The sequence below is a fragment of the Calypte anna genome, chromosome 13 (assembly GCF_003957555.1).
Source record: "Calypte anna isolate BGI_N300 chromosome 13, bCalAnn1_v1.p, whole genome shotgun sequence".
In the NCBI taxonomy this organism is placed as follows: domain Eukaryota; kingdom Metazoa; phylum Chordata; class Aves; order Apodiformes; family Trochilidae; genus Calypte; species Calypte anna.
Window position 1 is genome coordinate 14085936 of NC_044259.1, and position 22702 is coordinate 14108637.

At 39.1% G+C, this 22702-nt stretch overlaps 1 protein-coding gene across 2 annotated transcripts in view; it reads right to left on the bottom strand.

Annotated features, from left to right (window-relative positions):
* SPOCK1 (SPARC (osteonectin), cwcv and kazal like domains proteoglycan 1) overlaps positions 1-22702 on the bottom strand; it is a 247878-nt gene that overhangs the window by 93304 nt on the left and 131872 nt on the right. For both annotated transcript variants that reach the window (XM_030459232.1, XM_030459231.1), the window contains exon 4: positions 10859-10973. In XM_030459232.1, the coding sequence (XP_030315092.1) occupies positions 10859-10973 (115 nt within the window). The remainder of the gene's footprint in view (positions 1-10858; positions 10974-22702) is intronic.

A 22702-nucleotide genomic window follows, 5' to 3' on the forward strand; every position in this document is an offset into this window, starting at 1 on the left:
TAGTTAATTTGCCAGTGGAACAGCAATACCTGAACAGACAAAGTTAAAGAAGCAACATATTTTGGGATGATTTCTAACCAGCAGTCGTACTCCCTATGTACAGAGCTTTAAACAGACTGAACTTGAGAGCCTCATGGCCATAAATAATGTCATTTGTGGTTCACTGGTGGAATTAATCTGATATAAAATGACTAAATTGAAAATCTGTAGGTTGAACTCTTGATGAGTTCTGGCAAAGCACTAAGCAGGCAATCATAAGATCATTAATGAAAAGTGAATGATAGAAATTGCAATATTAAAGAAGCGGGAAGCAATAGATTAAAAGTTAATTTTGATAACATAACTTGTGCACTAAATAAGAAAATGATTGATGGAAGGAGCTCCTTTTTATTGTTTTCATATGCTATTTCTTTCAAAACAGTGCCATGAGATGGAAGTGTATGGCTGTAAAAAGGATAATACACCTAAGACTGCCATTCCAACTTATATTAGCTGTCACTCATGCCTTTGTTGCTAATCTAGCATGGAACTAGCAAACCAATGAGGAAACCTCTTCACAATTTAAGCTTTTTGTAACCTTTAACTCAAAAATGAAAGCCAAGATACTTGCTGATGGATTCCTCAGGAGGCTCTTAAATATGGATTCACCATTTTTCCTAGTGAAGTTTTGTGCCTGAAATGATGAAGGATGTTGAAAAAGATAGCAAATTCAGCAGAACTCTGAAGAAAACCATTTCCCTCTTTAGAGAAGCCCAAGTTTTCCACACAAGGAAGAAAGCTGTGAACTGTGCAAGGCAAGAGGTGTAAAGGAGTCTGGTCCAAATCCTTAGAATTTTAGCCTATTGTTATCGGTGTCTTTCACTGCTACTGAAAGGCTTTAGAAGCAATAACTGGAAAATCTCTCAAGTGTCGTGGTAAAATATAGAACAGTTTTATGAACAATAAAGAGCTTTCTTTGGAAGGTTTATAAGATATATAAGTTGAATCTGTGTCATATTGAAGACAGACCATTGTAAGAAGCAGCAAACTGACCAGCACCAAATGAAATGCAGTATTTTTGAAGACCTAATTTGCAAATTTCATACAAAATAGATTGTTTGCAATCTCCATTGCAATTGAAATATATAATGCCATTTATCAAAGGGCAGATTTCAAAATGCTGCACATTTAATACTTTTGCCAATATAATGGGATGCTGGAAATTGAAGAAAAGCTTTAATAAAATTCCTTTGCTGTAAACATCAGTCCTAATCTTACAAAAGCATGCCTTTTATTAGCACTAAGAAGGCTTTTCCACTGAACACATTCATGTCCTGGGGCTTCTACAGCAAATACCAGCAATAAACTTAGAATTTCCAGTAAACAGATTATTGTATTAATACAGAATAATTTTCAGAGCATTGGAGGTCATTTGTAAACATTAAATAATCATTCCTGACTGACTGATTATTTAACAGATTTAAGATAAGCAGCAGAAATATAAACATCTCTAAATATTATAAAATTGTTTCCAGGAATTCCATGCTTAAGATTTTTTGCATATGAAACATAAAAGGAGTGTGAATCAGGAAATAGATCCTTATTCTACCTGGCTGCAGCAAACCCCAAAAGATTACAGATTTCAGGTGCTGTGAGGATTAATTTAGTCACAAAGGAAGTCAGCCAATAGCTCAAGGCAAAAACCACATGAATGTGACCTACAAGGTCCATGGTCAAATGTGGTACTGCAGACAGGTAGAACTTGGGTCCCACATCTTAACAAATCTATCTGATTGCATTTAAAGAAATAGTAATAATGATGATATGTCAGCGTTGTCTGAAAAAGCAACGAGCACTGGAAATCCAGGAATTACCAAGCTACTCCATAAGTGAAGCTTAATGATCCACAGGCAATGAGCTCTATCCAGCTTTATTCATTTGTTCATATTTATTTGTTGGCAAATCTCTTGACACTTGCCAAACAGATGACATTTATACCAATTATTGTTTTCACTTCTTGCTCACTTCACAGTGAGGAACAGGAGCTTTCCACAGAACAAAAAAGTCAACATTGCTTATCATAGAATCATGGAATCATAGAATTGGCTGGGTTGGAAGGGACCTCAGAGATCAAAGAGTCCAGCCCTTGAACCACCGTTGCGGTTGCTAGACCATGGCACTGAGTGCCACATCCAGTCTCTTTTGAAATATCTCCAGACACAGAGAATCCACTACTTCCCTGGGCAGCCCATTCCAATGCCTGATCACCCTCTCCAGAAAGAAATTCTTTCTAATATCCAACCTAAACCTCCCCTGGCACAATTTGTGACCATGCCCTCTTGTCTTGCTGAGAGTTGCCTGGGAAGAGACCAACTCCCACCTGGCTCCAACCTCCTTTCAGGGAGTTGTAGAGAGTGATGAGGTCTCCCCTGAGCCTCCTCTTCTCCAGCCTCAACACCCCCAGCTCCCTCAGCCTCTCCTCATAGGATCTGTGCTCAAGTCCCTTCACCAGCCTGGTTGCCCTCCTTTGGACCTGCTCCAGGACCTTGAATGTTATGTTGTTATGAATTGTTAACAAATTGTTGTTATGAATATTATGTTATGTTGTGAACATTCCACAATCCAAGTCAGGAATAGACAAATGTCACAAAGGAGGTAACTGAACTATAAACTCAGCCATCTTTCAGACATCTCAAGGGAAACAGCAGCTTTTGGATGCTAACTTAGCTTTTAATGCTAACTCTTGACAAGTTGAGTATTGGTTTTTTTATGGAATCAACAGAAGAACCCACTGAGATAATAAAACTGTTAATGAAGAAAGGTTGTGGTTACCCTCATTGTCCTTTACATTTCATATTTTTACATTTTCCTGCTGACTTGTGTTCCCTACAACTCCTCTGCACAAACTTACAGAATCATCCATCTTGGAAAAGACCTTTCAGATCATGAAGTCCAATTGTAATATTCACACAGTCACTTTCAGACATGCATATTCCATCAATATACATTTAAGTTTCATAATAGATCTCAGACATCAAAACACTTTATTTTATATTTAGTTTATACATAATGCTCAGGTAATTATTGCTTGATTTATTTCAAACTCCCTCTTCCCCCTCCTTTCATTATCATGTGAATAAAAAAAGTTTTCTTAAGAGAAAATTAATTGTGCCTATTGTATGTTTCTAGGTGGATTAAACAAATGTAGAAAGCTATGTACAGATCCTTGAAACTGTAAATTGCATACGGATCTGCCCAGTTCTGGACTGTATATTAATTAATCCAGAGATCCACAGAGCCTCCAAGCCAGAACTGTTCCCCAGAAAGCTGAGTTGAAAGCCCACCTGGAATACAGCCATCCAAATTGCAGATATTCTACTGGGGCTCACAGAAAGACAACCACTGGCTTAAAGCAGGTACAGAGAGAACAGGGACTTGAAAGAGGGCATTAACTAAAGAAATAAAGATTAAAATCCTAATAAGCACTGACTCAGAAGGAATGTCATTCCTAAAGATGTGCAGAGTTTGCATAGCCAGAAGACAAAGTAATAATTTTGGGTTTATTTTTGAGTCTATTACTTTGCTACAAAGGAAAACAAAGACAGTCAAGGGAAATGTCTTTTTAAGAAAGTTTCTTTATAAGAAAAGAGTAAGGGCATTTGCTTAGTCTAGCAAAACCACCAAAGGTCATTATTTCCAAATAAATATTGAGGAACCATTTAGGAAAACTCCAGAAGTTTTAGGGGGACTTGAATAAATTCTGGCTAGATATTAGCAGGTTTCTAACCATGAGGGTTGAGATGCTAAGGATTCTGCCAAATGGAGTAGAAGGAGCAATAAACTTGATTATCATTAAGAGAGAACTTGGTATACTAATGAAAAGGTTTGTATGGTACTGCTGTAGAGGGACTGGACTAATGATCCAAGAAGTCACTATTTTTATACACTGTTAAAAGTGTACAAGCAGAAATAGTAAAAACAGGAAATTACAAAGTGGTCTTTAACCTGTCCAATAATATTGTCTTTAAATGCACAAACTGAACTATTTATAAATGTTAATTAAAGTGCAGAAGATATTAGATTACTTTTTTATTTTATTCAGTGTAATCACTTTCTGATGATTGGAGAGGTATTGAGGTGGTTTTCAGTGAGTGCTCTGAGATTGGTCTAAAAGGAGCTGTACATCAGGAGAATGTTTCCATAACCATTGTATTTCCTTTTGTGCTTGCAGCATCCTTACACTAAAGTAAAGTACAAAGGATTGAAGCTACAGAGTACAAGACAATGACCTTAGCAGTAAGACATTCACCCCAGCAGCCAGGCACTTGGTGACTGTGAATAATATACAGTAAATCCCCTGTTGATAGCAGGAACAAGTTCATCTATTGTTATTGCCAAAGCAGACAGATGAGGACTACATGCTCTAAAATCCATTATAAAAGAGCTGTGTGCTATCATATATTTTAAAAATTACTCATGTCCAATAGGAGACAGTCACCTTGCTCTACCCTAATGAGCTCTATAGCTGATGAAGCATGACTAGCAATGAGTTACCAGTTCTGAGGAGAGAAGTGCAGAGTGACTAATTGGCCTCAGGATGCAGCAAGTTTCTCATCAAGACACTGGTAACAGTCCCCTTGTCAGCTGTCACCTCATCTGTGCTCTGCCTGACCATCCTTTAGTGTGACTTCATTTTTCTGTGGAAGTTTGAAAATGGATGGGGCAAAGCAAAGGGAGTGCTTTGGCCCTTCAGCACTTTTTGCTTTGAGTCAGGAACTCTATTTGAATTCAGCTTTAAAGATGACCATATTTTGAATTCAGCAGTACTTAAAATCAAGGAAAGTGATCAAGTGAAAGATCAAGGACATGGCTTCTCAACTTGAAGCCATTCCTTCTATACACTCACTAATCAGGTGTCTTTTACCTCTGGCTTTGGAAATACAAAGAAGACAACAGCCTATCTAGGGCTTGGGAAGGTGAGAAAACAGCCTAAAAGGACAAAATTTTATCTACTGAGGAGAGATACCACAGCCAGCTTCCTCCAGAAAATAACAAACTGGAGGATTTTTGTACAGAAATGCCTGGAAGCAAGTAGATCACTCTCGTGACTCAGAACAGAACTAACTCATATCATCTTGACAGATGAAAGCTAGGTCTTCCACAGACACTCCCCAAGGTCTCTTTAGTTAAAAACAATTTACCTGAGGCAGTGCTGAAATTGAAAAATGGACCATTCAGAGATGGAGACCTACAGTTCACAGATTATTGTGTTCAGCAGAGTAGTATCTTCTCAACCAATGAGTGCTGTTCCATTAGAAGCATCCTTGGACTCAATTATGGGCTGGTAAATATGAAGACCTAGAGGAAAAGCTATTGACCTTTGGGAATTCCTGCTTACATCATCATTTTCATAATCAAAATTTTAAAAATAATTGTAACAGGAAACAAAGTTTAGTGCCAGGCTCTTCTACTGCTCTCTCTTAATATTCAGTGGTTCCTTTGAGCACTTGAACCCACATGAGAAAAACAAATATTCCTGATTTCCATGTGTCTGCTCATTGTCTGCTGCAAACCCCAAAGCTTTTCCATGGTGGCAGAGCTGTGTCTTTGTTGCCAAGCAGTCTGGAAGTGAAATACTTTTAAAAGCTTCCAGCTTTTCTCTAAAGATTTGCTCACACCACTTGCACTTCTCATTCTGTAAGGTTCTTGGCTGTGAGCTCAAAAGCTCCCCTCTCTTTGATTTTCCTGGATTCTCATTTATTTTTCTGGACAAACAGCATGAGCTACAGTTAAACTGGGTAATGTACCATGAGTTATGAGATATTAGAATAAAAGTTCTTACAGGGTAATGCACTATAGTTTACAAATAAAAAAAAAAAAAATAGCAATTACTCCATCCTGTTCATGTCTACAACTTTATTCACAGAGGATTAAAATAATTTTCCAGAATTCTGTCAGAGATACCCTTGGGAATAATAAGCCCAGATTTTGGCAATTTCCCTAGTCAATATATTTGTTCAAAAAAGCCCTAATGCAATCTGCTGGGTTTTGAATGTGTGTTTGATCAAATATTTTAATGCTTTTTCTTCTGAAGAAAAAATCTATGCCAGTAGATTAGAGAAATCAATACTCAGCATAAAAGGGAGATAAAACAGGTGCATGAAAACATTTTTTTTTTTTCTTTAAGGGTAAATCAGATTTTGTGGCTCCAGACAATTTGCAGAGAGATGCAAATCTTGCTATATTGTTCCTTGGAAAAAAAGTCAAACAAATTTGAAAAGACTCTTTCTTTCCCCCTCTTTTTTTTTTTTCTAAAACAATAGTCAAAATATTATTGCTCTGAATGGAGCAGTTTTGTTCCCTTAATTCTGAAAATCCAGGAAAGAATTCATTTGGTACCCATAAACAAATCTGCAGTAAAAAACCATCAAATTCATCCCAGAATTTACAAAACACTCTGGGGATGTGAAAACTAATTGTGATATCTACATTTTTTCCATCCAGTGCATACAAAACAATTTAATCGTTATAATTATTTTAGTATAGAGCTGTATTATCCTAAATTATTGAGTGAAGCCTCCATCTCACCATCAAATTTATGATTCCCTGTTCCTTTAGGAAGGCCTCAGTGTCCCAGAACACACTTTTTGTCATGCTGCCTACCCAAGATGAACAAACTGTGTTCTACTGGAGCTCAACTGAAAATAACTGCATTTTTCCTCAGCTAAGATTAAATAATAATTGAAAGAACATTCATTTTATAGCTTATTTTCCAAATTTTCTGCATGATTTTGCCTGTCTTGCATCTGCCAGCTTAGAAAAAAGCACCAAGACTTAAATAAAATGGGGGAGAGGCAAATCCCTTCCATCTTTGTTTTAGCACAAACTGGAAGAAAAGCAGAGATTTTCAGAGAAGTCAGAATAGTGACATTTTTTTAAACATTCTGAAGAAATAAAAACTTCCTAGAGAAAGTAGTTGGATAGTCTCTAGGAAGAAAGAAAAAAGATTGATTACATTAAAGTGTGGTCTTACTCTGCTATTGCCTGAGTTCTCCTATCTTGCTGCTTGTGGCAGCCCTTTCAAGAAAATACCATTAAACCAGATACAACTAACACTGACAAATATACTGAAGCTGAACAACTTATTTTGTAAAATTGTCTTTGGGATATGCTTTTTTCCTGAATTGGACTTAATACACAAGTGAACAATTAGTTTCTAAATCAGCATGAAAATGAAGAAGAGTAGAAAAAAGCTATGGATATAGATATGGGGGACAATCTGGTGTTAGTAGATAAAGAGACAACTCATCATCTCCTAGGTTTGGTTCTGTTACATCACCTCATACAGATTGCTTTGATAAACCTGACCACATAAATCATGCAGAATTAGACATCAAGAGCTTAGGAACAAGTCCTCCCTCACATCAGTTTTGCCACTGAAAATGTGGGAGTCAGGGTTTCTGCTTGGGAAGGGTTTGTCCTCAAAACAGGGCTTGGTGGGCTGCCAACCCCCATGAGCATTTTGCACTGATGGAGCATGAAAGCAAGAGAGGGAAAGCACAGACTTGTATGGGCCTGAGGTGAGAGAAAACCAACAGGGTTAGGGTGTATAGGCCCTGTATTAGGTGTATTTTTAAAAGTCACTGTTGATCTAATACAGAGACATTGAAAAATAGTACCCTTTAAAAACCTTGCTTATGTGCACAACTTCTCAGTAAATCCCTACAAGTGCATTTGCTGTGGTCACAGGGTTTTTTTGATGCTTCCAAGCAGCTCTTGAAAGCAGGTGGGTCACTGACATTCTTAAACTATTAATTTCCTTCATCCATGAATTCCCTTTTGAGTACAAACTGAAGCCCATGAATAGCAGTGTTACAAAGAAGTTCAGCTTCATGTAAGGGGATGTTTTACTGGATTTGTTTTCAATAAGGTCTTTCCTAAGCAGAAATAGTTTGTAAACCACAGGATTTGTAAAGAAAGAGAGGGAGATTGGCCTGCCCATTGTGGATAAATGTTATTGCCAACACTGCCACCTTGGTCAGGCCAAGTTTTTGACAAGTAATTTAGAAGAACAGATATTTTATGTGCAAACTTGTCTGGACCTTAAAAAAGATAATAATGAGAAACACAGTAGTGGCCTCTTTTGTCAGCAGCAGTAGCCTCAAAAGCACTGAAGAAATAATTTTAAGTATGTAGGATAAATAGATGGACTTCTAAGTTACAGAAGAGGAGATGTTGCATGATTATCTTTGTGAGTGACACACACAATATAGTGATGAACTAATTGGTGATTGCCAGTTAAATGGACTGAACAGAGCTGTAAACCCTGGAAATGTTCAGATGTCCATTATTTTTTCATCAATCCTCTTTTCTCATTCTGTTCTTTTCAAAAAAGCCCTAGAGTGACATCTTCCCATCCCATCATGGGCATATTCTCCCTCATTTTCAAGAGTCAGGGCTGCTCCCCAGGGTGGCTCTGGTGGGGAGGGAAGGAGGAGGATGCAAAGAGCTCCAGATGCCCCTAGAACTTGGGATGTGGAGCAGGATCCTTTGGTACTCCTGGGGTACCAAAACCAAACCTACCAGCACTATGAGCTGCTCTGCCATGGACCCACCCCATGTGCCCTGCCAGCTGGGTCAGGGGATCCCACATCCAGCAGGTCCAAAAGGATTGAAGTCACAGCACTGGTCAGATCCGAGAGACTTATTCTGAAGGTGGGAGAAATGCATACAGGATGAGTTGGCCATCATGGAGCCAGGGGATGAGTAAATATGTAAAATAAGTTCCCTTTTAACTCAGTTTTATACATGGTTATTGTATTCCTGCAGTGGTTTCACAACTGTGCATTCCAGCACACGGGGAATGAGACAGCAAGGGCATTGCCTTGTTACTGGTGATTTCAAACTTAGCAATGCCTGGAAAAATACTGTTTCCTTGTGCTGCAACTCTTCAGCAGGCCAGTTAATCAGGTGATACAAACCAATGTAGCTCCATCTGGATACCTCAGCAATAATGCAAGACGTTGCTTTCATGATTACTTTTTGCTGAGCCTCCATACTTTGTAAAGCTACCACAGCAAGATGATAATGATGCATGAAATGGAAAGTTCTCAGCACACCCAAAAGCCCCGTGGATGCAAAAAGCATCTGCCATGGTGCTGTGTTATTTGATGGCTCTTCCTGTGTGCCTACTCTGGGAAAAGTACAGAACCTGTATCCAGGCTTTCAGTGGTTTAAATAAGTGCAACTCCACCTCTTGTAATGAATTTACTCATGAATAACATGGCCTTAAATATGACTGAAGTCAGATGTACAGCAGTATTAATAAAAAAAAAAAAAAAAAAAAGACAAGGATGTTTGAGGACTACAGATGAAAATCTTTAGTAGTGTTATTCCACTGATTCAAATCAGCAGAGAATCTGGCCTAGTTACTTCCCTCATTGACATGCCTGCCCTCTGGATATTTTGAGAATAAAAACACTTTGGGGACATATGTGCCACTATCAGACATCAGCAGTAGTTCTTTCAGCATTACAAAACTTGTTGGAAATTGTTTGGAGAATTTTCAAAGTAAGTTTTCAATACTTTTCCATTCACCTCCCTTGTCACAGTGCACCTCAAAGGTTAGCTGAAATAGCTGCAGGCACTGGAGGAATCACAGAGAGATCACATGAAACACAGCCTGGTTTCTGAAAAAAACCCCTCAAACCCCCAGGATGTTCAGCTCCTCCTCTATACCATTATTCTGTATCATTTTAGCCACTTTGGGGACATTAAATACTGGAAATAGCTCAGAAAGCGTTTGGCTCAACATTTGTGCCTGTATATCATAAAGACTACTTTATAATGCAAGTGCTTTAGATCCATCCTGACTAGAAAATGTAAGCTACATAATGCCAAAAATGTCATTAGAAGGTAAGCACTGCACAGAGCAATACTCCTAACAACCTTCCAGGGTTCAGTCCATCCTGAAAACTGAAGATTAAACATACTGCCTCATGTACATTACGCCATTAACTTTGTATTATAAATCAAAGGCATTTTTTTTTTTTTTAAACTGGATTAGTCTCCTCAGCCAGGCAGCTGTGAGATGAGATGTAGCACTGGCACATGGGAATCAGATCATCCTGAATGTAGTTTGATCCTCAAGACCAGTTTCCTTGCTGGGTCTCCTGGTCTTCTTCTGAAATAGTGACACATTCATTTGTTTCTCCAAATCTGTTTATAAATTTCTTCATTCTTGATTATTCAGAGCATACATCAACCTGTGCTCAGCAGGTTTGCTTTGTTTATTCATGTCTTCACTCAGTGAAATTTTGTGGCCTAATTTGAACATCTCGGCCAAAGCTTTTAACATATTAACTATTGCATTTGCTCTTAATTCAGCTATTCAACAGGAACATCTGGAGCTTTCTGTAATTATGTGACTCCCCCAGGGAGATGCTCTGCAAAGCTCCAACACTTTTCAGTTCTTTACCAAATTTAAGCAGAGGTTTGATATATTAAGAAAACCAAAACACTTTATCAATCTCTTTCTAATTGCATCTAATTAAGTTATTGGAACTGTAGATGTCTCTGACACAATGTTTTCTATTTATATTATGGGTTTTCAGATTTTAAAATATGCACAGTTACTGGGAGGAGAAAACACACACATGGTACACCCTGTTCCATCTCATCTTTCTGGCACAGCTCCAGTTCTAAATTACAAAGCTTACGAAATGGTTTTTTGGGAAAAAAAAAAAGCACAAATTAAACTTTAAGGAAATGTTTTAAAAATATGTTTATAAATGTTTATTTTGGACTTTTCTCATATTAATTCTTCTGATTATACTGGATATCTATGAAGACACAAGTCCTTAACCAACAGTTTCCTTACCTGTGCACCAGCTGCTTGCGGCTCACACAGACAGCAGTTTCATAGTCGTGAGTAACACACACTTTGTGTGGGCTGCACTTCACCTTCAAACAGGGATCTTTGGATGCATCAAGGGCTATAAAAAACCAAGCACATTAAAAAAGAAAGTGAGAAAGGCATATACAGTTATCTCTTGCTGACAGATGACTTATAGTTAGAATGAATGCTCCTATAATAAATGCTATATAAATAGTGTATTCTACTTTGACACTTTACACTGTTGTTTTCAGGCAGGGTGTTCAATAGACCTGTTTAAGTAGAAAGACAGATGAAGGTTTTAAAGACTCTGGTTATTACAGAGTGCTCTGAGTTGAACTTAACATTCACGTTGATATTAGACATGAAACTTGGGGATGAATTTCTGCTATAACAACCTATAACGTGCTGTTTATTTCATAGAGAAGTTATGGTGGAATAAAATACACACATAGGTAACAAAATTACTGGTATTTTAGAAGCTGTCTAATATCAGACGTTTTGCAATGTATTAATAAAATGAATTTCACAGATGCTGTATATTAGCCATATTATTTTGTAGAAATTATCTTTATTTTTCCAGATAAGTGTCTCCTGTAAATCAAATGCTCGAGTAGGAGGAGCAGTAATAACAATAAAGTAATCCTGGGCTTTAATACAACAACTTAAATCACCAGCAGTGTTGTTGGAAGTGGAATTAGAGAGAATGATGAGTTGCTGTCTCAGAGGGAATATGCCCAAGCAGCCGTCCCTGCTGATGCCCCTCAGGGAATGTTCTTCCTCTAAAGCCTCTTTATTCTCCTGTTCCTACCCAGTGTTCACCCTCCTGGTGGTAAAATCTCTGTTTTGGTCTGAGGCTTTGGTTCCCTGGGGAGGGAGCATTGCTGCTTTGCCCTTTTTCTCCAGCAGCTTAACAGGAGCCTAACGGGCTCTGGGGACAGACAGGGACACAGTGCCCAGAAATGAACCTTCAGTTCTTCTCTGTAACAGAGCTCTGTAAGGCAGCAGCCCAGTGGGCCCGGACGAGTGAAGGGTACTGCTGCTGTACCCTAAAGATGATGCAAAGGGACTTCAAGATCTGCACAGAGAAAGTAATTACCAAAACTGGCATTTATCCAGGACACGAGGATCAACAAACAAGCTCTCACACACGTCCTGCTTAGGTGGAAAAAGTACTTGGAGATGGCAACAGCACAGTGATACCCTGCCAGTATTCTAATAGGAGGGTCCTGAAAAGGTCCCAATTTGGCTTGGCATTGACCATTTTCCTGAGATGCAACAGATGCAGAAAGGAGAAATGAATCTGAGGAGCCCCATCATTTTGACCTCTCTCCACAAAAATGCCTCCTAACACTTCAGGAAGCATTTAGCACATGGAAGGTTACACTAAGTTTTACTGTAACTGCACAGACCTTTCCCCTCTCCTCAAATAAATGAAGATATGAATTAAGCATGTATCAGAGGCTTGATGTGGTAAAATTAGGATTTTTGAGGGGATCATCCTGTTTAACACCCAGAGGGAGTGAGAGGGTCTGAACTCAATGGAGACAGAAGCTGCTCCTTCAGAGAGCCAGGAGGATGCTGCTGCTTTAGGCACTGGAGCAGCTCCTGGTCCCCACAGAACCTCAGCAGTGACAGACAGCATTTGTCCTGCCTGCACCTGCCAGATTTCTATATTCCTTAAATGAGTGGTAATCTGGTAATCTTTGAAATAAAAACTGAGGAGCAATACAGTGCTGTGCTGGATAGAACTCCTGTTAGAGTACTGATTCCACCTGGGAAAATTGCTTATAAATACTTTTCTGCAATCAAGTCCCATTCAAGAGGCTATCTAGCTAAATTCATTCTCTTACTGAAGGATCAGCAATAAGATTTATCTGCCCAAATGAATTAAAAATATTAAAAAACAAAAGTTACGTGAATACTTCAGAAGAAGTGAATTCAAAACCACACACAGAAATTTCACCTTGGATCAAGATTTCAAAAACCACTCTTTTTTGGATAGTATTTTGTCATGAATTAAGACTTTCTGTTCCTCATCAATATCTTCTCAAATCCCATTTTCCCTCTGCCCTCCTTCCCCACATAATGGGCCACTTCTGGAAATTGGCAACTCCTAGGTTTCATTTTTGGGGACTGTAATAAAGCACTTATTGCAACTGTAGTAATAACTGAGTTTCCTTTTTTTACTCAATGATCAGAGAAAGTTTTAAGGCTAAGTGTGAGAAGTTTCAGTATGCTATGTACCATTTTTCTTACTATGATGGTAAATCTACTTCCAAGAAGCAGAGGATCCTTCTGCTTTCCTGCAGTGCTGCAGCTGCTCTCTGTTGGTTCACACCTCCAGAGCTACAACTCACACCACATCAACACCCTGGACATTGTTTGTGATGAGCAACTGAGCCTCACCAGTGGATCCCTATTTATGGGAATGCCTTTGGTGAAATTAATGGGGTAATCAAGGGACAAAAATGTTAAAAGCTTTTTCTTTTAAAGCTGTTAAAACTGATAGGGAAGGTGAAGTGACCATCTGCTTCCTCCCCTGTGAAGAACAAGGAATCACCATCCAATGAGTTGCCATTAGGAAAACACCTAAGGTGGTTTTGGGGCCAGGGTCTGTCCCACTGAAAAGATCAAAGTCTGAGAAGGCTTCTCAGGAGTGTTTTGCTGTTGCATTTTGGTGTTTTTTCTAAGTCAGACTAACTGGCACACAAGAAGTAGCCCATCCCCTGCTCTTTATACTGGCAGAACACAGCGGGTGAGACTTACAGTCTTAATCCTCTTACTTCCCTCTCACTGGAGACCAAGCTTAAGACTGAGGCAGATATTTGACAGGGATTGAAATAACAACCCACAATTTCCTTCCCTATGTGTCTACCTAGATATTCTTAAACTGCAAACCAGAGTGAGATACCCTCCTTCTGCAAAGCCTTTAATAAGTAAGCACCACTTGGAGCGTGAAGGGTCATCAGATTATGTTCAGTGAGCAGATGAAATTCAAAGGTCATCCCCACACAAAAAACTTGAACAACCAGAACTTTTGCTGGCTTGCAGCTGGCCTTTCTCTTTCACTGGAGCACATGCACATTGCTTGCTTTTGATGCTGACACATCCTTGATGCAAACTGCTGCATCAACAACATGTAAATTGGCTAAGAGCCCAGGGCTAAGAGTTGCCAATGTTGTTTGGCTCCTGGGGAGCACTCTCTGGCCTTGTGCTCATAGTATTTTATCAGCCAGAGCCTGCCCAAGTGGGGATGTGGGTTTAGCTTTGAAATCCATACTAGTTTGGCATGAATAAGAGAAGAAAGATTTAGGACAACTTGATCTGTATGATGTAATGAAGAGTTTCAATATTTTTGGTTTTTTCACAGTAAAATTTAGTCTACCTGAAGAATTATATCCACACTTCAGTCACATCTTAGGTCTTCTAAGGCAAAAAAAATGCACGCACTTCTGTTCTCAAAGAACATCATGCCATGCATTATTGTTAAAAGAAACACAACTTCAGTTATTTTGTAATTTAAAAACCATATATGGAGAAAGAAAAATATTACTGAATGGTCATCATTTTGAAGCAAGAGAATCAGAAAAGATGTGGTTGGAAATCCTGGTCTTTTGTTTCCTTTTAAATTGGGCTTCAGCTTCTCTCTACCTCAGTGCCTTGTGTAAAATCTGAAAAGAGAAATACTAATAAATACTAAGAATGGTAATAAATAAAGCTTTTCCCAACTCGTGTATCAGATTGTTTCATTCATGGTAGAACTCATAAAGATCCTTAAGTAGAACATACTTTAGAAATACTATTTGTTATTCATTACAAACAGTCCCTACATACAGAAGAAGGAAGTTTATTAAAAAAGCCTAAAACTGTGGCCTTTGTCAGAAGACAGCAAAGATCCCCAGAACTATTATTTCTTGACCTTTTTTCCCCTACTTCAGCAAAATGAATGATCCATCAGAACACAAAAGGTCAAAGTGGGAATTTATATTACTGCAAAGTTCCTCAACATGTTAAATAAGTTTATATGGTTGTTCTACTGCTAAGCAACACAAGCCCTAAGGACAGCTCCTAATAAGAAACAATTTCTGAAATATGCTAATCAAAGACCATGCTTTGTTAATCAGATTTCTATATGACTTGAAGCAGATGCTCATCGTCTGCAGCAGAAAAGACCCTTGGGAATAAGATGAAACATAACAACCATATTTGTCACCACAGTTCTTTTTGTCCTTAAAGCACCAATCTTTGCAAATGAACAGCCAAAAGTACAAATAAATAAATTGGCAAGAGGAGTGAGAAAAAAAACCCAAAAACACTGACTTTTTTTATCAGCTGGAAAGAAAAACTACAGCCATCCCTTTTCTATATTGAATAGTGGACGTTGGTCTCTTTTGCCAAATGACTTTCAACAAGACAAGAGGGCAGGATCTTAAGTTGTGCCAGGGGAAGTTTAGGTTAAATATCAGAAAGAATTTCTTTATGGAGAGACTGATCAAGCATTGGAATGGGCTGCCCAGGGAAGTAGTGGATTCTCCGTGGTGTCTGGAGATATTTAAAAAGAGCCTGGATGTGGCACTCAGTGCCATGGTCTAGCAACCGCAACGGTGGTTCAAGGGTTGGACTTGATGATCTCTGAGGTCCCTTCCAACCCAGCCAATTCTATGATTCTGTGATTCTATATTTTCTCAGGTATTTCAGCACAGTAATAACAAAACGATCTTAAGCATGGCTTTAATATGAGAACATTTTTCTTTCTTTTTTTTTTTTTTTTTTTTTTTTTTTTTTTTTTAACTGAGATTGAAGGTGAAATTGACCCCGTTAATGAATCTGACCTGACAGTGGCCAAGGACTGGACCAAAATTTTTGGAGGAGATTTGTGTCCAGCCAGTCCTGGAATTGAAGGACTCACATGAACATAAATCCTTTGCTGAAAACCCACTTTGCTCACCCTGCCTATCTTTGCCTGAGCCCAAGCTTCACAGTCTCCTGTCCTGAGCTTTTCCCATGTTTTTCAAATCCCTGCACACTTGGTCTCCAATGGGAAGTGTTCATCCCAGGAGACAGCTGGTTCAAACAAAGGGAAATATGGCACTGCACATCTCTCAGTATAATAATATGCAGGAGTTTTTACTCCTGGGAAAAATTAGAATTTCTGGCTTCTTATCTTGGTAGCACTGAGATGTTTCTGCTGTTGCCATCTGTTTTCTGGCCAGCTGCCCTGGTACCCTGAGCTCTGAAGTCTCTTCCTGCCAGGTAGAGCTCAAATTACAAAGTGCTTGGGTGGACTGAAGTTTCTGCTTCATTGGCCACAGCATTTTTTCTGGAAAATTGTGCTCTACAGGTCAGCTGACTGCACTGCAAAGGGGAAAGGCTTTCATATGATCCCAGTGATCCAAAACCTTTGCTAGGCAGCATTCATCCAAAGTAGAGGGGTAGAATCAGAATTGCTGACATTAAGAGACAAAAGACCTGCATTCCTTTGCTTCACTCATGCTTTTATAATGCCTAGCAACCTAAATTCCCTCTTAAAACTATATATCTGTGATTATCTCAGAGATGCTGTAATAACTGGCAACCAATAAACACCAGGGATTGCATCAGACCATTAACAACCTCCTAATGGGGTGCAGACATCTCCTTCCAATACCAAAATAACTGCAAACACCAGTTGCATCCCAAATCCCTTTGCCTCCCAGCTCTACAAAGCAGATCAGAAAACCTTGCTCTTGAATTGTGTAGCTTTCCCTCTCCCCTCCCTCTACCACCCTCCAGAGGCTGGGAGTTTCCAATATAAATAAATCAGTGTTGGGCTAACAACACCCAACAGCAGTGTTTAATATGTTTTTTCTCTTACATTTCATGTTTTAATATATTACCACTATAAAAGAAGAGTTATGACTCCAGAATCCAGAGAATGGCAGGGCAGGGAGGATTTGCTCTTTAAGATTGTTGCTCTGTATGCTGCAGCCCTGGGTCACTGTGTTAATCACAACAGAGTACATTACATTTATTTTTCACACATTTGACTTTAAAAGGGTGATAACAAATAAATACTTTAAATGTCTTGCAGTAAGGGATGTGTAATCCTGCAGAAACTGTACAACTAGTTCACAGCAAGATTTATGAGCTTGATTCTGGTTTTATGACCATTCGTTTGGGGGAAGAGAGTAATTTCAAACTCATAGCTGTTTAGTGGAGCTGAACCAAACTACACAATCAAAAAGAAATTGCATTATGTAAATATTGGGGGTTTTGTTTCCAAAATTGCCTGACAATAAGTACTATGATCACTCAATGACAAAAATACTTCTGCATAATGAAATATCAAGAGCAGTTGTTTTTATGCAACCCCCTTGGAACCATTCTGACTATATGAGGAAAGAACATCTGTTGAGAAAAGTATCGGGAGCTGAAAAATGAGACCTGGAGTCTTTGATGCAGATAGCTTAGTGCATATTTTGAGTCAAAAGAGATTGATAATAACACAAAGCTTCTCAATTAAATGATGCATTACATTGTAGGTCTGCATTTCAATATTACAATGTATTGCTCAATCCCAGAAATACCCCACAAGTATGTGGGGGCCACAGGGCAAGCCCAGCTCCTGGCTCTACCAGGGGTGGGAAAGCTGTGAGGACCAGCAGGGCTGGAACCCTCACCTGGCTTCCTCCCCACCCATGGCCACTCCTGCCAAACTTCAGATCTAAGAGGCAACATCTCAAACATCTCCACTTAAAAGGAAAGTGGGTATCAAAGCAGCTCAGTAGTGACTCAGTAGAGGCGGCTCAGGGGCGACCTCATCACTCTCTACAACTCCCTGAAAGGAGGTTGGAGCCAGGGGGGGTTGGGCTCTTTTCCCAGATGACTTTCAACAAGACAAGAGAGCATGGTCTTAAGTTGTGCCGAGGGAGGTTTAGGTTGGATATTAGAAAGAATTTCTTTATGGAGAGGGTGATCAGACATTGGAATGGGCTGCCCAGGGAAGTAGTGGATTCTCCATCCCTGGAGATATTTAAACAGAGACTGGATGTGGCACTCAGTGCCATGGTCTAGCAACTGCAACGGTGGTTCAAGGGTTGGACTCGATGATCTCTGAGGTCCCTTCCAACCCAGCCAATTCTATGATTCTATGACTTGGAGGGATTTCACTAGATAGTTTCATGCAAACCATACAGTAAACATGTAAGAAGCCATGCAGCCAGTTTAACCAAGTACTAATCAAGACCTCTACACATACTGCCCTTGATTTTTCAAGGAAAAGGGGCATGTTTTGAACGCATGGTGGCTAAAACCAGTTCTGGTTTTAACATTTTAGTAGTTCAAAAGTAAAGAAATTCAGAGACTTCCCCACTACATAGTGGGGAACTTCTATTCAGCTTTAAAGTAGATAATGAATTTATGCTTTTTTTTTTCCTTAAGGTGAACTTGGCCATAAATTAATTCAAAAGCACTCAGGTGAACACTGCTCTGCTTCTCTGTGAGATCACCACTGTTTTCAATGCTCCAGAGGTAAACTCCAGCCTATCCATGCACTGAGATGAGACTGTCAGTGTAGTTTAATCCAAGTGCAATGAGAGTACCCCATCACCCCTGCACACCCAAAACACCCAAGTAATATTGTGATTGACTTTCAGGTTTCTATTTCCTTCAGGAGGTTTCTGCCTATGCACTTTACCCAGGTTTTCAGTTTTTTTATTTTGGTGGTGGGGTTTTTTGTGTGTGGTTTTTTGTTTGTTTTTTTTAATTTATTTTCTTTACAGGTTGGTAAAGAGCCACAGTGAGTTTAAGACTATTACATCTACTCTGGAGCTAAGTTTAGCCCTCTGGATGGGGAGGAGTAATTAATAATTGTTTTTAAGAAATGGTATTGAATAACAGATTACAAGCCCCCAGCCCCCAACACCTTCCTCCCCTACCCCAAACTGCAAATAATTACCAATGTTTTTTATTCTTCTTCTACAAATCTTGGTATAAATCATTCTGCTTCATTGGGGAGAAAATTGGTATTAGCCCCCCCCCCAAATCTAGAGGAGAACATGTCTTCAATTAACAAGCTCAGATATTTAAGTCTCTCTCTTGCATGCTCTTTCTGAATAATTACTCAGAGCAAATCACATCCAGAAATAAATTCAGTTGAAAATTAATTACCATAGGCTTGAATGTTTCAAACATGTATGTGAATTATTTTCAGTAAATGGAATTTCTCAGGGCAGTTAAACAGTAACATCTCAAACTGTCAGCATTTATTTCATCACTGCATGGCATTTTTGCATAGTTTTATTCTGGAGCAACCAAAGATTTGAGAGGCTGAAGATGCTGGAATTGTACATGGAAACATCTATTTTAATTTTTGCAGACACTTTAAAAAATGATTTCTTATAATTGATAATTGTTTCTGACATTGCTGAGGGCCATCCAAGGCAAAAGATGTCTTAGAGGACTCTACAGGTTGACTTTCCAAAGCAAAGGGTAAGAACTAGAGTGTTCCAAATATATAAATACACAAATATCTGAGGCATTGAAAGTAAGTGCAAGAAAAAAGAAAAAGATAATACTTGTAAGCAGCCTTCAGTGGAAGCACTTGGCTAGCAACTAGTGAAGAGACATGTACAAGAACATGAAGAATCATATCATAGAATCATAGAATTGGCTGGGTTGGAAGGGACCTCAGAGATCATCAAGTCCAACCCTTGATCCACTCCCCCCGTGGTTCCCAGCCCATGGCACTGAGTGCCACATCCAGTCTCTTTTTGAAATATCTCCAGACACGGAGAATCCACTACTTCCCTGGGCAGCCCATTCCAATGGCTGATCACCCTCTCCATAAAGAAATTCTTTCTAATATCCAACCTAAACTTCCCCTGGCACAACTTAAGACCGTGCCCTCTTGTCTTGCCTGGGAAAAGAGCCCAACCCCCCCCCGGCTCCAACCTCCTTTCAGGGAGTTGTAGAGAGTGATGAGGTCTCCCCTGAGCCTCCTCTTCTCCAGGCTGAACACCCCCAGCTCCCTCAGCCTCTCCTCATAGGATCTGTGCTCGAGTCCCTTCACCAGCCTGGTTGCCTCCTTTGGACAAGAGTCACAGAAGAGGAGGCCCTGGCTTAATTTCTGACAAAGAATTATTAGACTTATATTGCAATACTGCTAATGTATCTCAAATATTTCTCTACACTGGAAAAAAGAAGCTGTTAAATACAGCTATGTACTTGCTTTGGTTTTCAGCTACCACCAGGTGCCCTTTTCACCAACAACTCCCTTGCCTGCAAGGCAAAGGTTCAACCAAGGTGCAGGCAGGGAGCCCTGCCCTGGGTTCAATGTACTGTCTGTCACCTGGCATCAGTGCCACCGAGCTTCCCTGCATCCCAAGCATTCCCACTAGGTGATCCTGTGGTCTGATGTTCCATTCAGGTACTATTCCATCAGCAAGTAGTAAAGAATGAGGCCCAAACTGCTGCTTTTACTAACCAGCATTTCAGTATGCATAATTACATATCTTTTCTACCCCAGCATTGCAGAAAGCAAGGCAAGCAAGAGAAATTCTGGATACAAATGCTCTGAGAGGCTGACGAGCTTGCTCTGTTTGTCGACAGACTAAATGTCAATGTTGTTACAGCTCCTGCAATTCCCAGCCAGGCACTCTGTCTATCTTTACATACTCATATTTAAATGTTAAACTAGATAAGACATTCAGCCCTGGAAATGAGAAAAACTCTACTTTTCCATTCAGTTCCTTTACTTATTTGCTAGGATGAGAGAAACAGAATTTTGTCCCAGTCATTACCAGCTATAAAATAGAGGAGCTCATTTTATGCTTAATCAATAAGGTACAACATGGGTGGCATTCTTTGACACTGTGCCAGGGAGGAGCTACTGATACTTGCTGTGGCTGGGAAGGAAATGGGGCAGGAAAGAAAGGTCACCCTTACACTGTCATCTTGTCCTTCATTTATTCATTATTGGTGACTTGGGATCAATGAGTTGCTCTGCCCTTCCCTCTCTTTTTCAGCATTTAAAAGGGGGATAGCAATAGTTACCCTGGCTACAAAAATACTCTGAGACTCTCAGAAGGCACCACAGAACACAAGCACAGGGCCCCTCTGAAGGACTCATATTGTAATGAATTTAAAACAGCTAAATTCTGTGGAGGTAAGAGGTGTTCCATTTCCATTGCTGGGAGTCTGATTGTCTCCATGGAAACATGGGCAAAACACTTTATTTTCTACTTCAATGGAGGAAGATTTGTTTCCATATCACATTCCTTTTGGTGTGCAGTGAGCAAAACAAACACAAATATAAAAAAACTTTTCAAAGACTAATTTTGTTCTGAAAAGAGAGAGGTTTCAGTCCTATCACGTGGAAGCAGTCCCTGTCAGCCTGATACCACAGCGGAGAACCTGGTGAGATGTGCAGCATTCTGGATAGAAATGAAGTAGAAAAATCACAGATTTGTAACTTCCCAGGTAAAGAATTTATTGTCAAAATAAATCATAAGTTATAGGGATTTTAAACATGAGAGATGGCAAAAGGACATGACCCTACACAATGAGTTCTGCTTCTGCCACACGTGGTTTGTACAGAATCCAGAAATCTGTACAACACAAAACACATCACGTGTAAATTGGCTGGGGGCTGGGGAGCCCAACAGATTGTAGCTTAATGGAATTTTCATTGCTTTTGAGAGGAATTATCAAAGCAGGAAAAGATAAAACTCCTCCATGGATATTCGATTAGTCATATAATTGATATCTGGAGGAGGCTTAAAAGGGAAATAAATGGAAGGACAAACGCCTGTCCTGGCTGGTTCTAAAGTATAATAAATATAAATAGAACAAAGAAAATTCCTTCTTCTAGCATGACTTTAGAAGACAAAGTTCTGTGAAAATGGGGAAATAACTTAAAATGTTCCTCACTCCACAGTGCAAGAGAGAATCTCTATTGTGAAACAAGTAAAGATGAATATTCATAAACTACAAAATAATTTTGTAAAAATTAACTCCACTCTTCTGGAATTGACCAGCAAATGCTGGAATTTTGCCAAATACAGAAATTTTGATACTGGGCGTTTCTAAACAGAACAAGATTGGTGACTTTCCTGCATAGATTGAAATACAAGGGTAAAATAAGCAGCTAACATCAGAAGTGGAAAAAGCAGATTGTCAAATGGGCTGGGAGACAGAAAGTGGTCAGAAGGAAGAGCATTAGAATTGTAATTTAGAATGGTCTAGTGCCATGATAGCAATGAAAACAGGACAAGAGATACAGTGCAGGACAATGGAGAACAATACATACAGACATAAAAACCAAATATATTGAGTTATCTCTGCAGGGTTCTTCCTTGCCACACTTAAGTTGCTACAGAAGTGTGGAAAGTGATGATCAACTTGTAACTCATACAGTCCACAATTCCTCACTTGGTTTTCAGACCCTGATATTTTAATTTTTAACAAAAAGAAAGATCTACAGTGTAGAAAGATCTACACCTCTACAGAGCTGCTGCTAAATCAACAGACTTTGCAGCTGTCTTATTTTAATTCTCTGGTAAATGCTAAAACTCTAGCCATAATGCATTCCAGACCATTTTCTTGTGTCTTTTGATAAGGAAATGGTGATAACTTTTTAGCAACAAAAACTACTTTTAGAGGAGTTTAAATGAATTCACCATTTAATTAAAATGCTTTATGTTTCTCAAAAAATTAAACATTGATGAAGATAGCATCTGACAGAGAAAAAATGCTATTTCTCTTGCCAATACTTAGCTAAAAAAATTCTGAAAGAAGATCCTTTATGAAGAATTAAAATTTTAAGAGTTCCTTGTGGATACTTGAGTC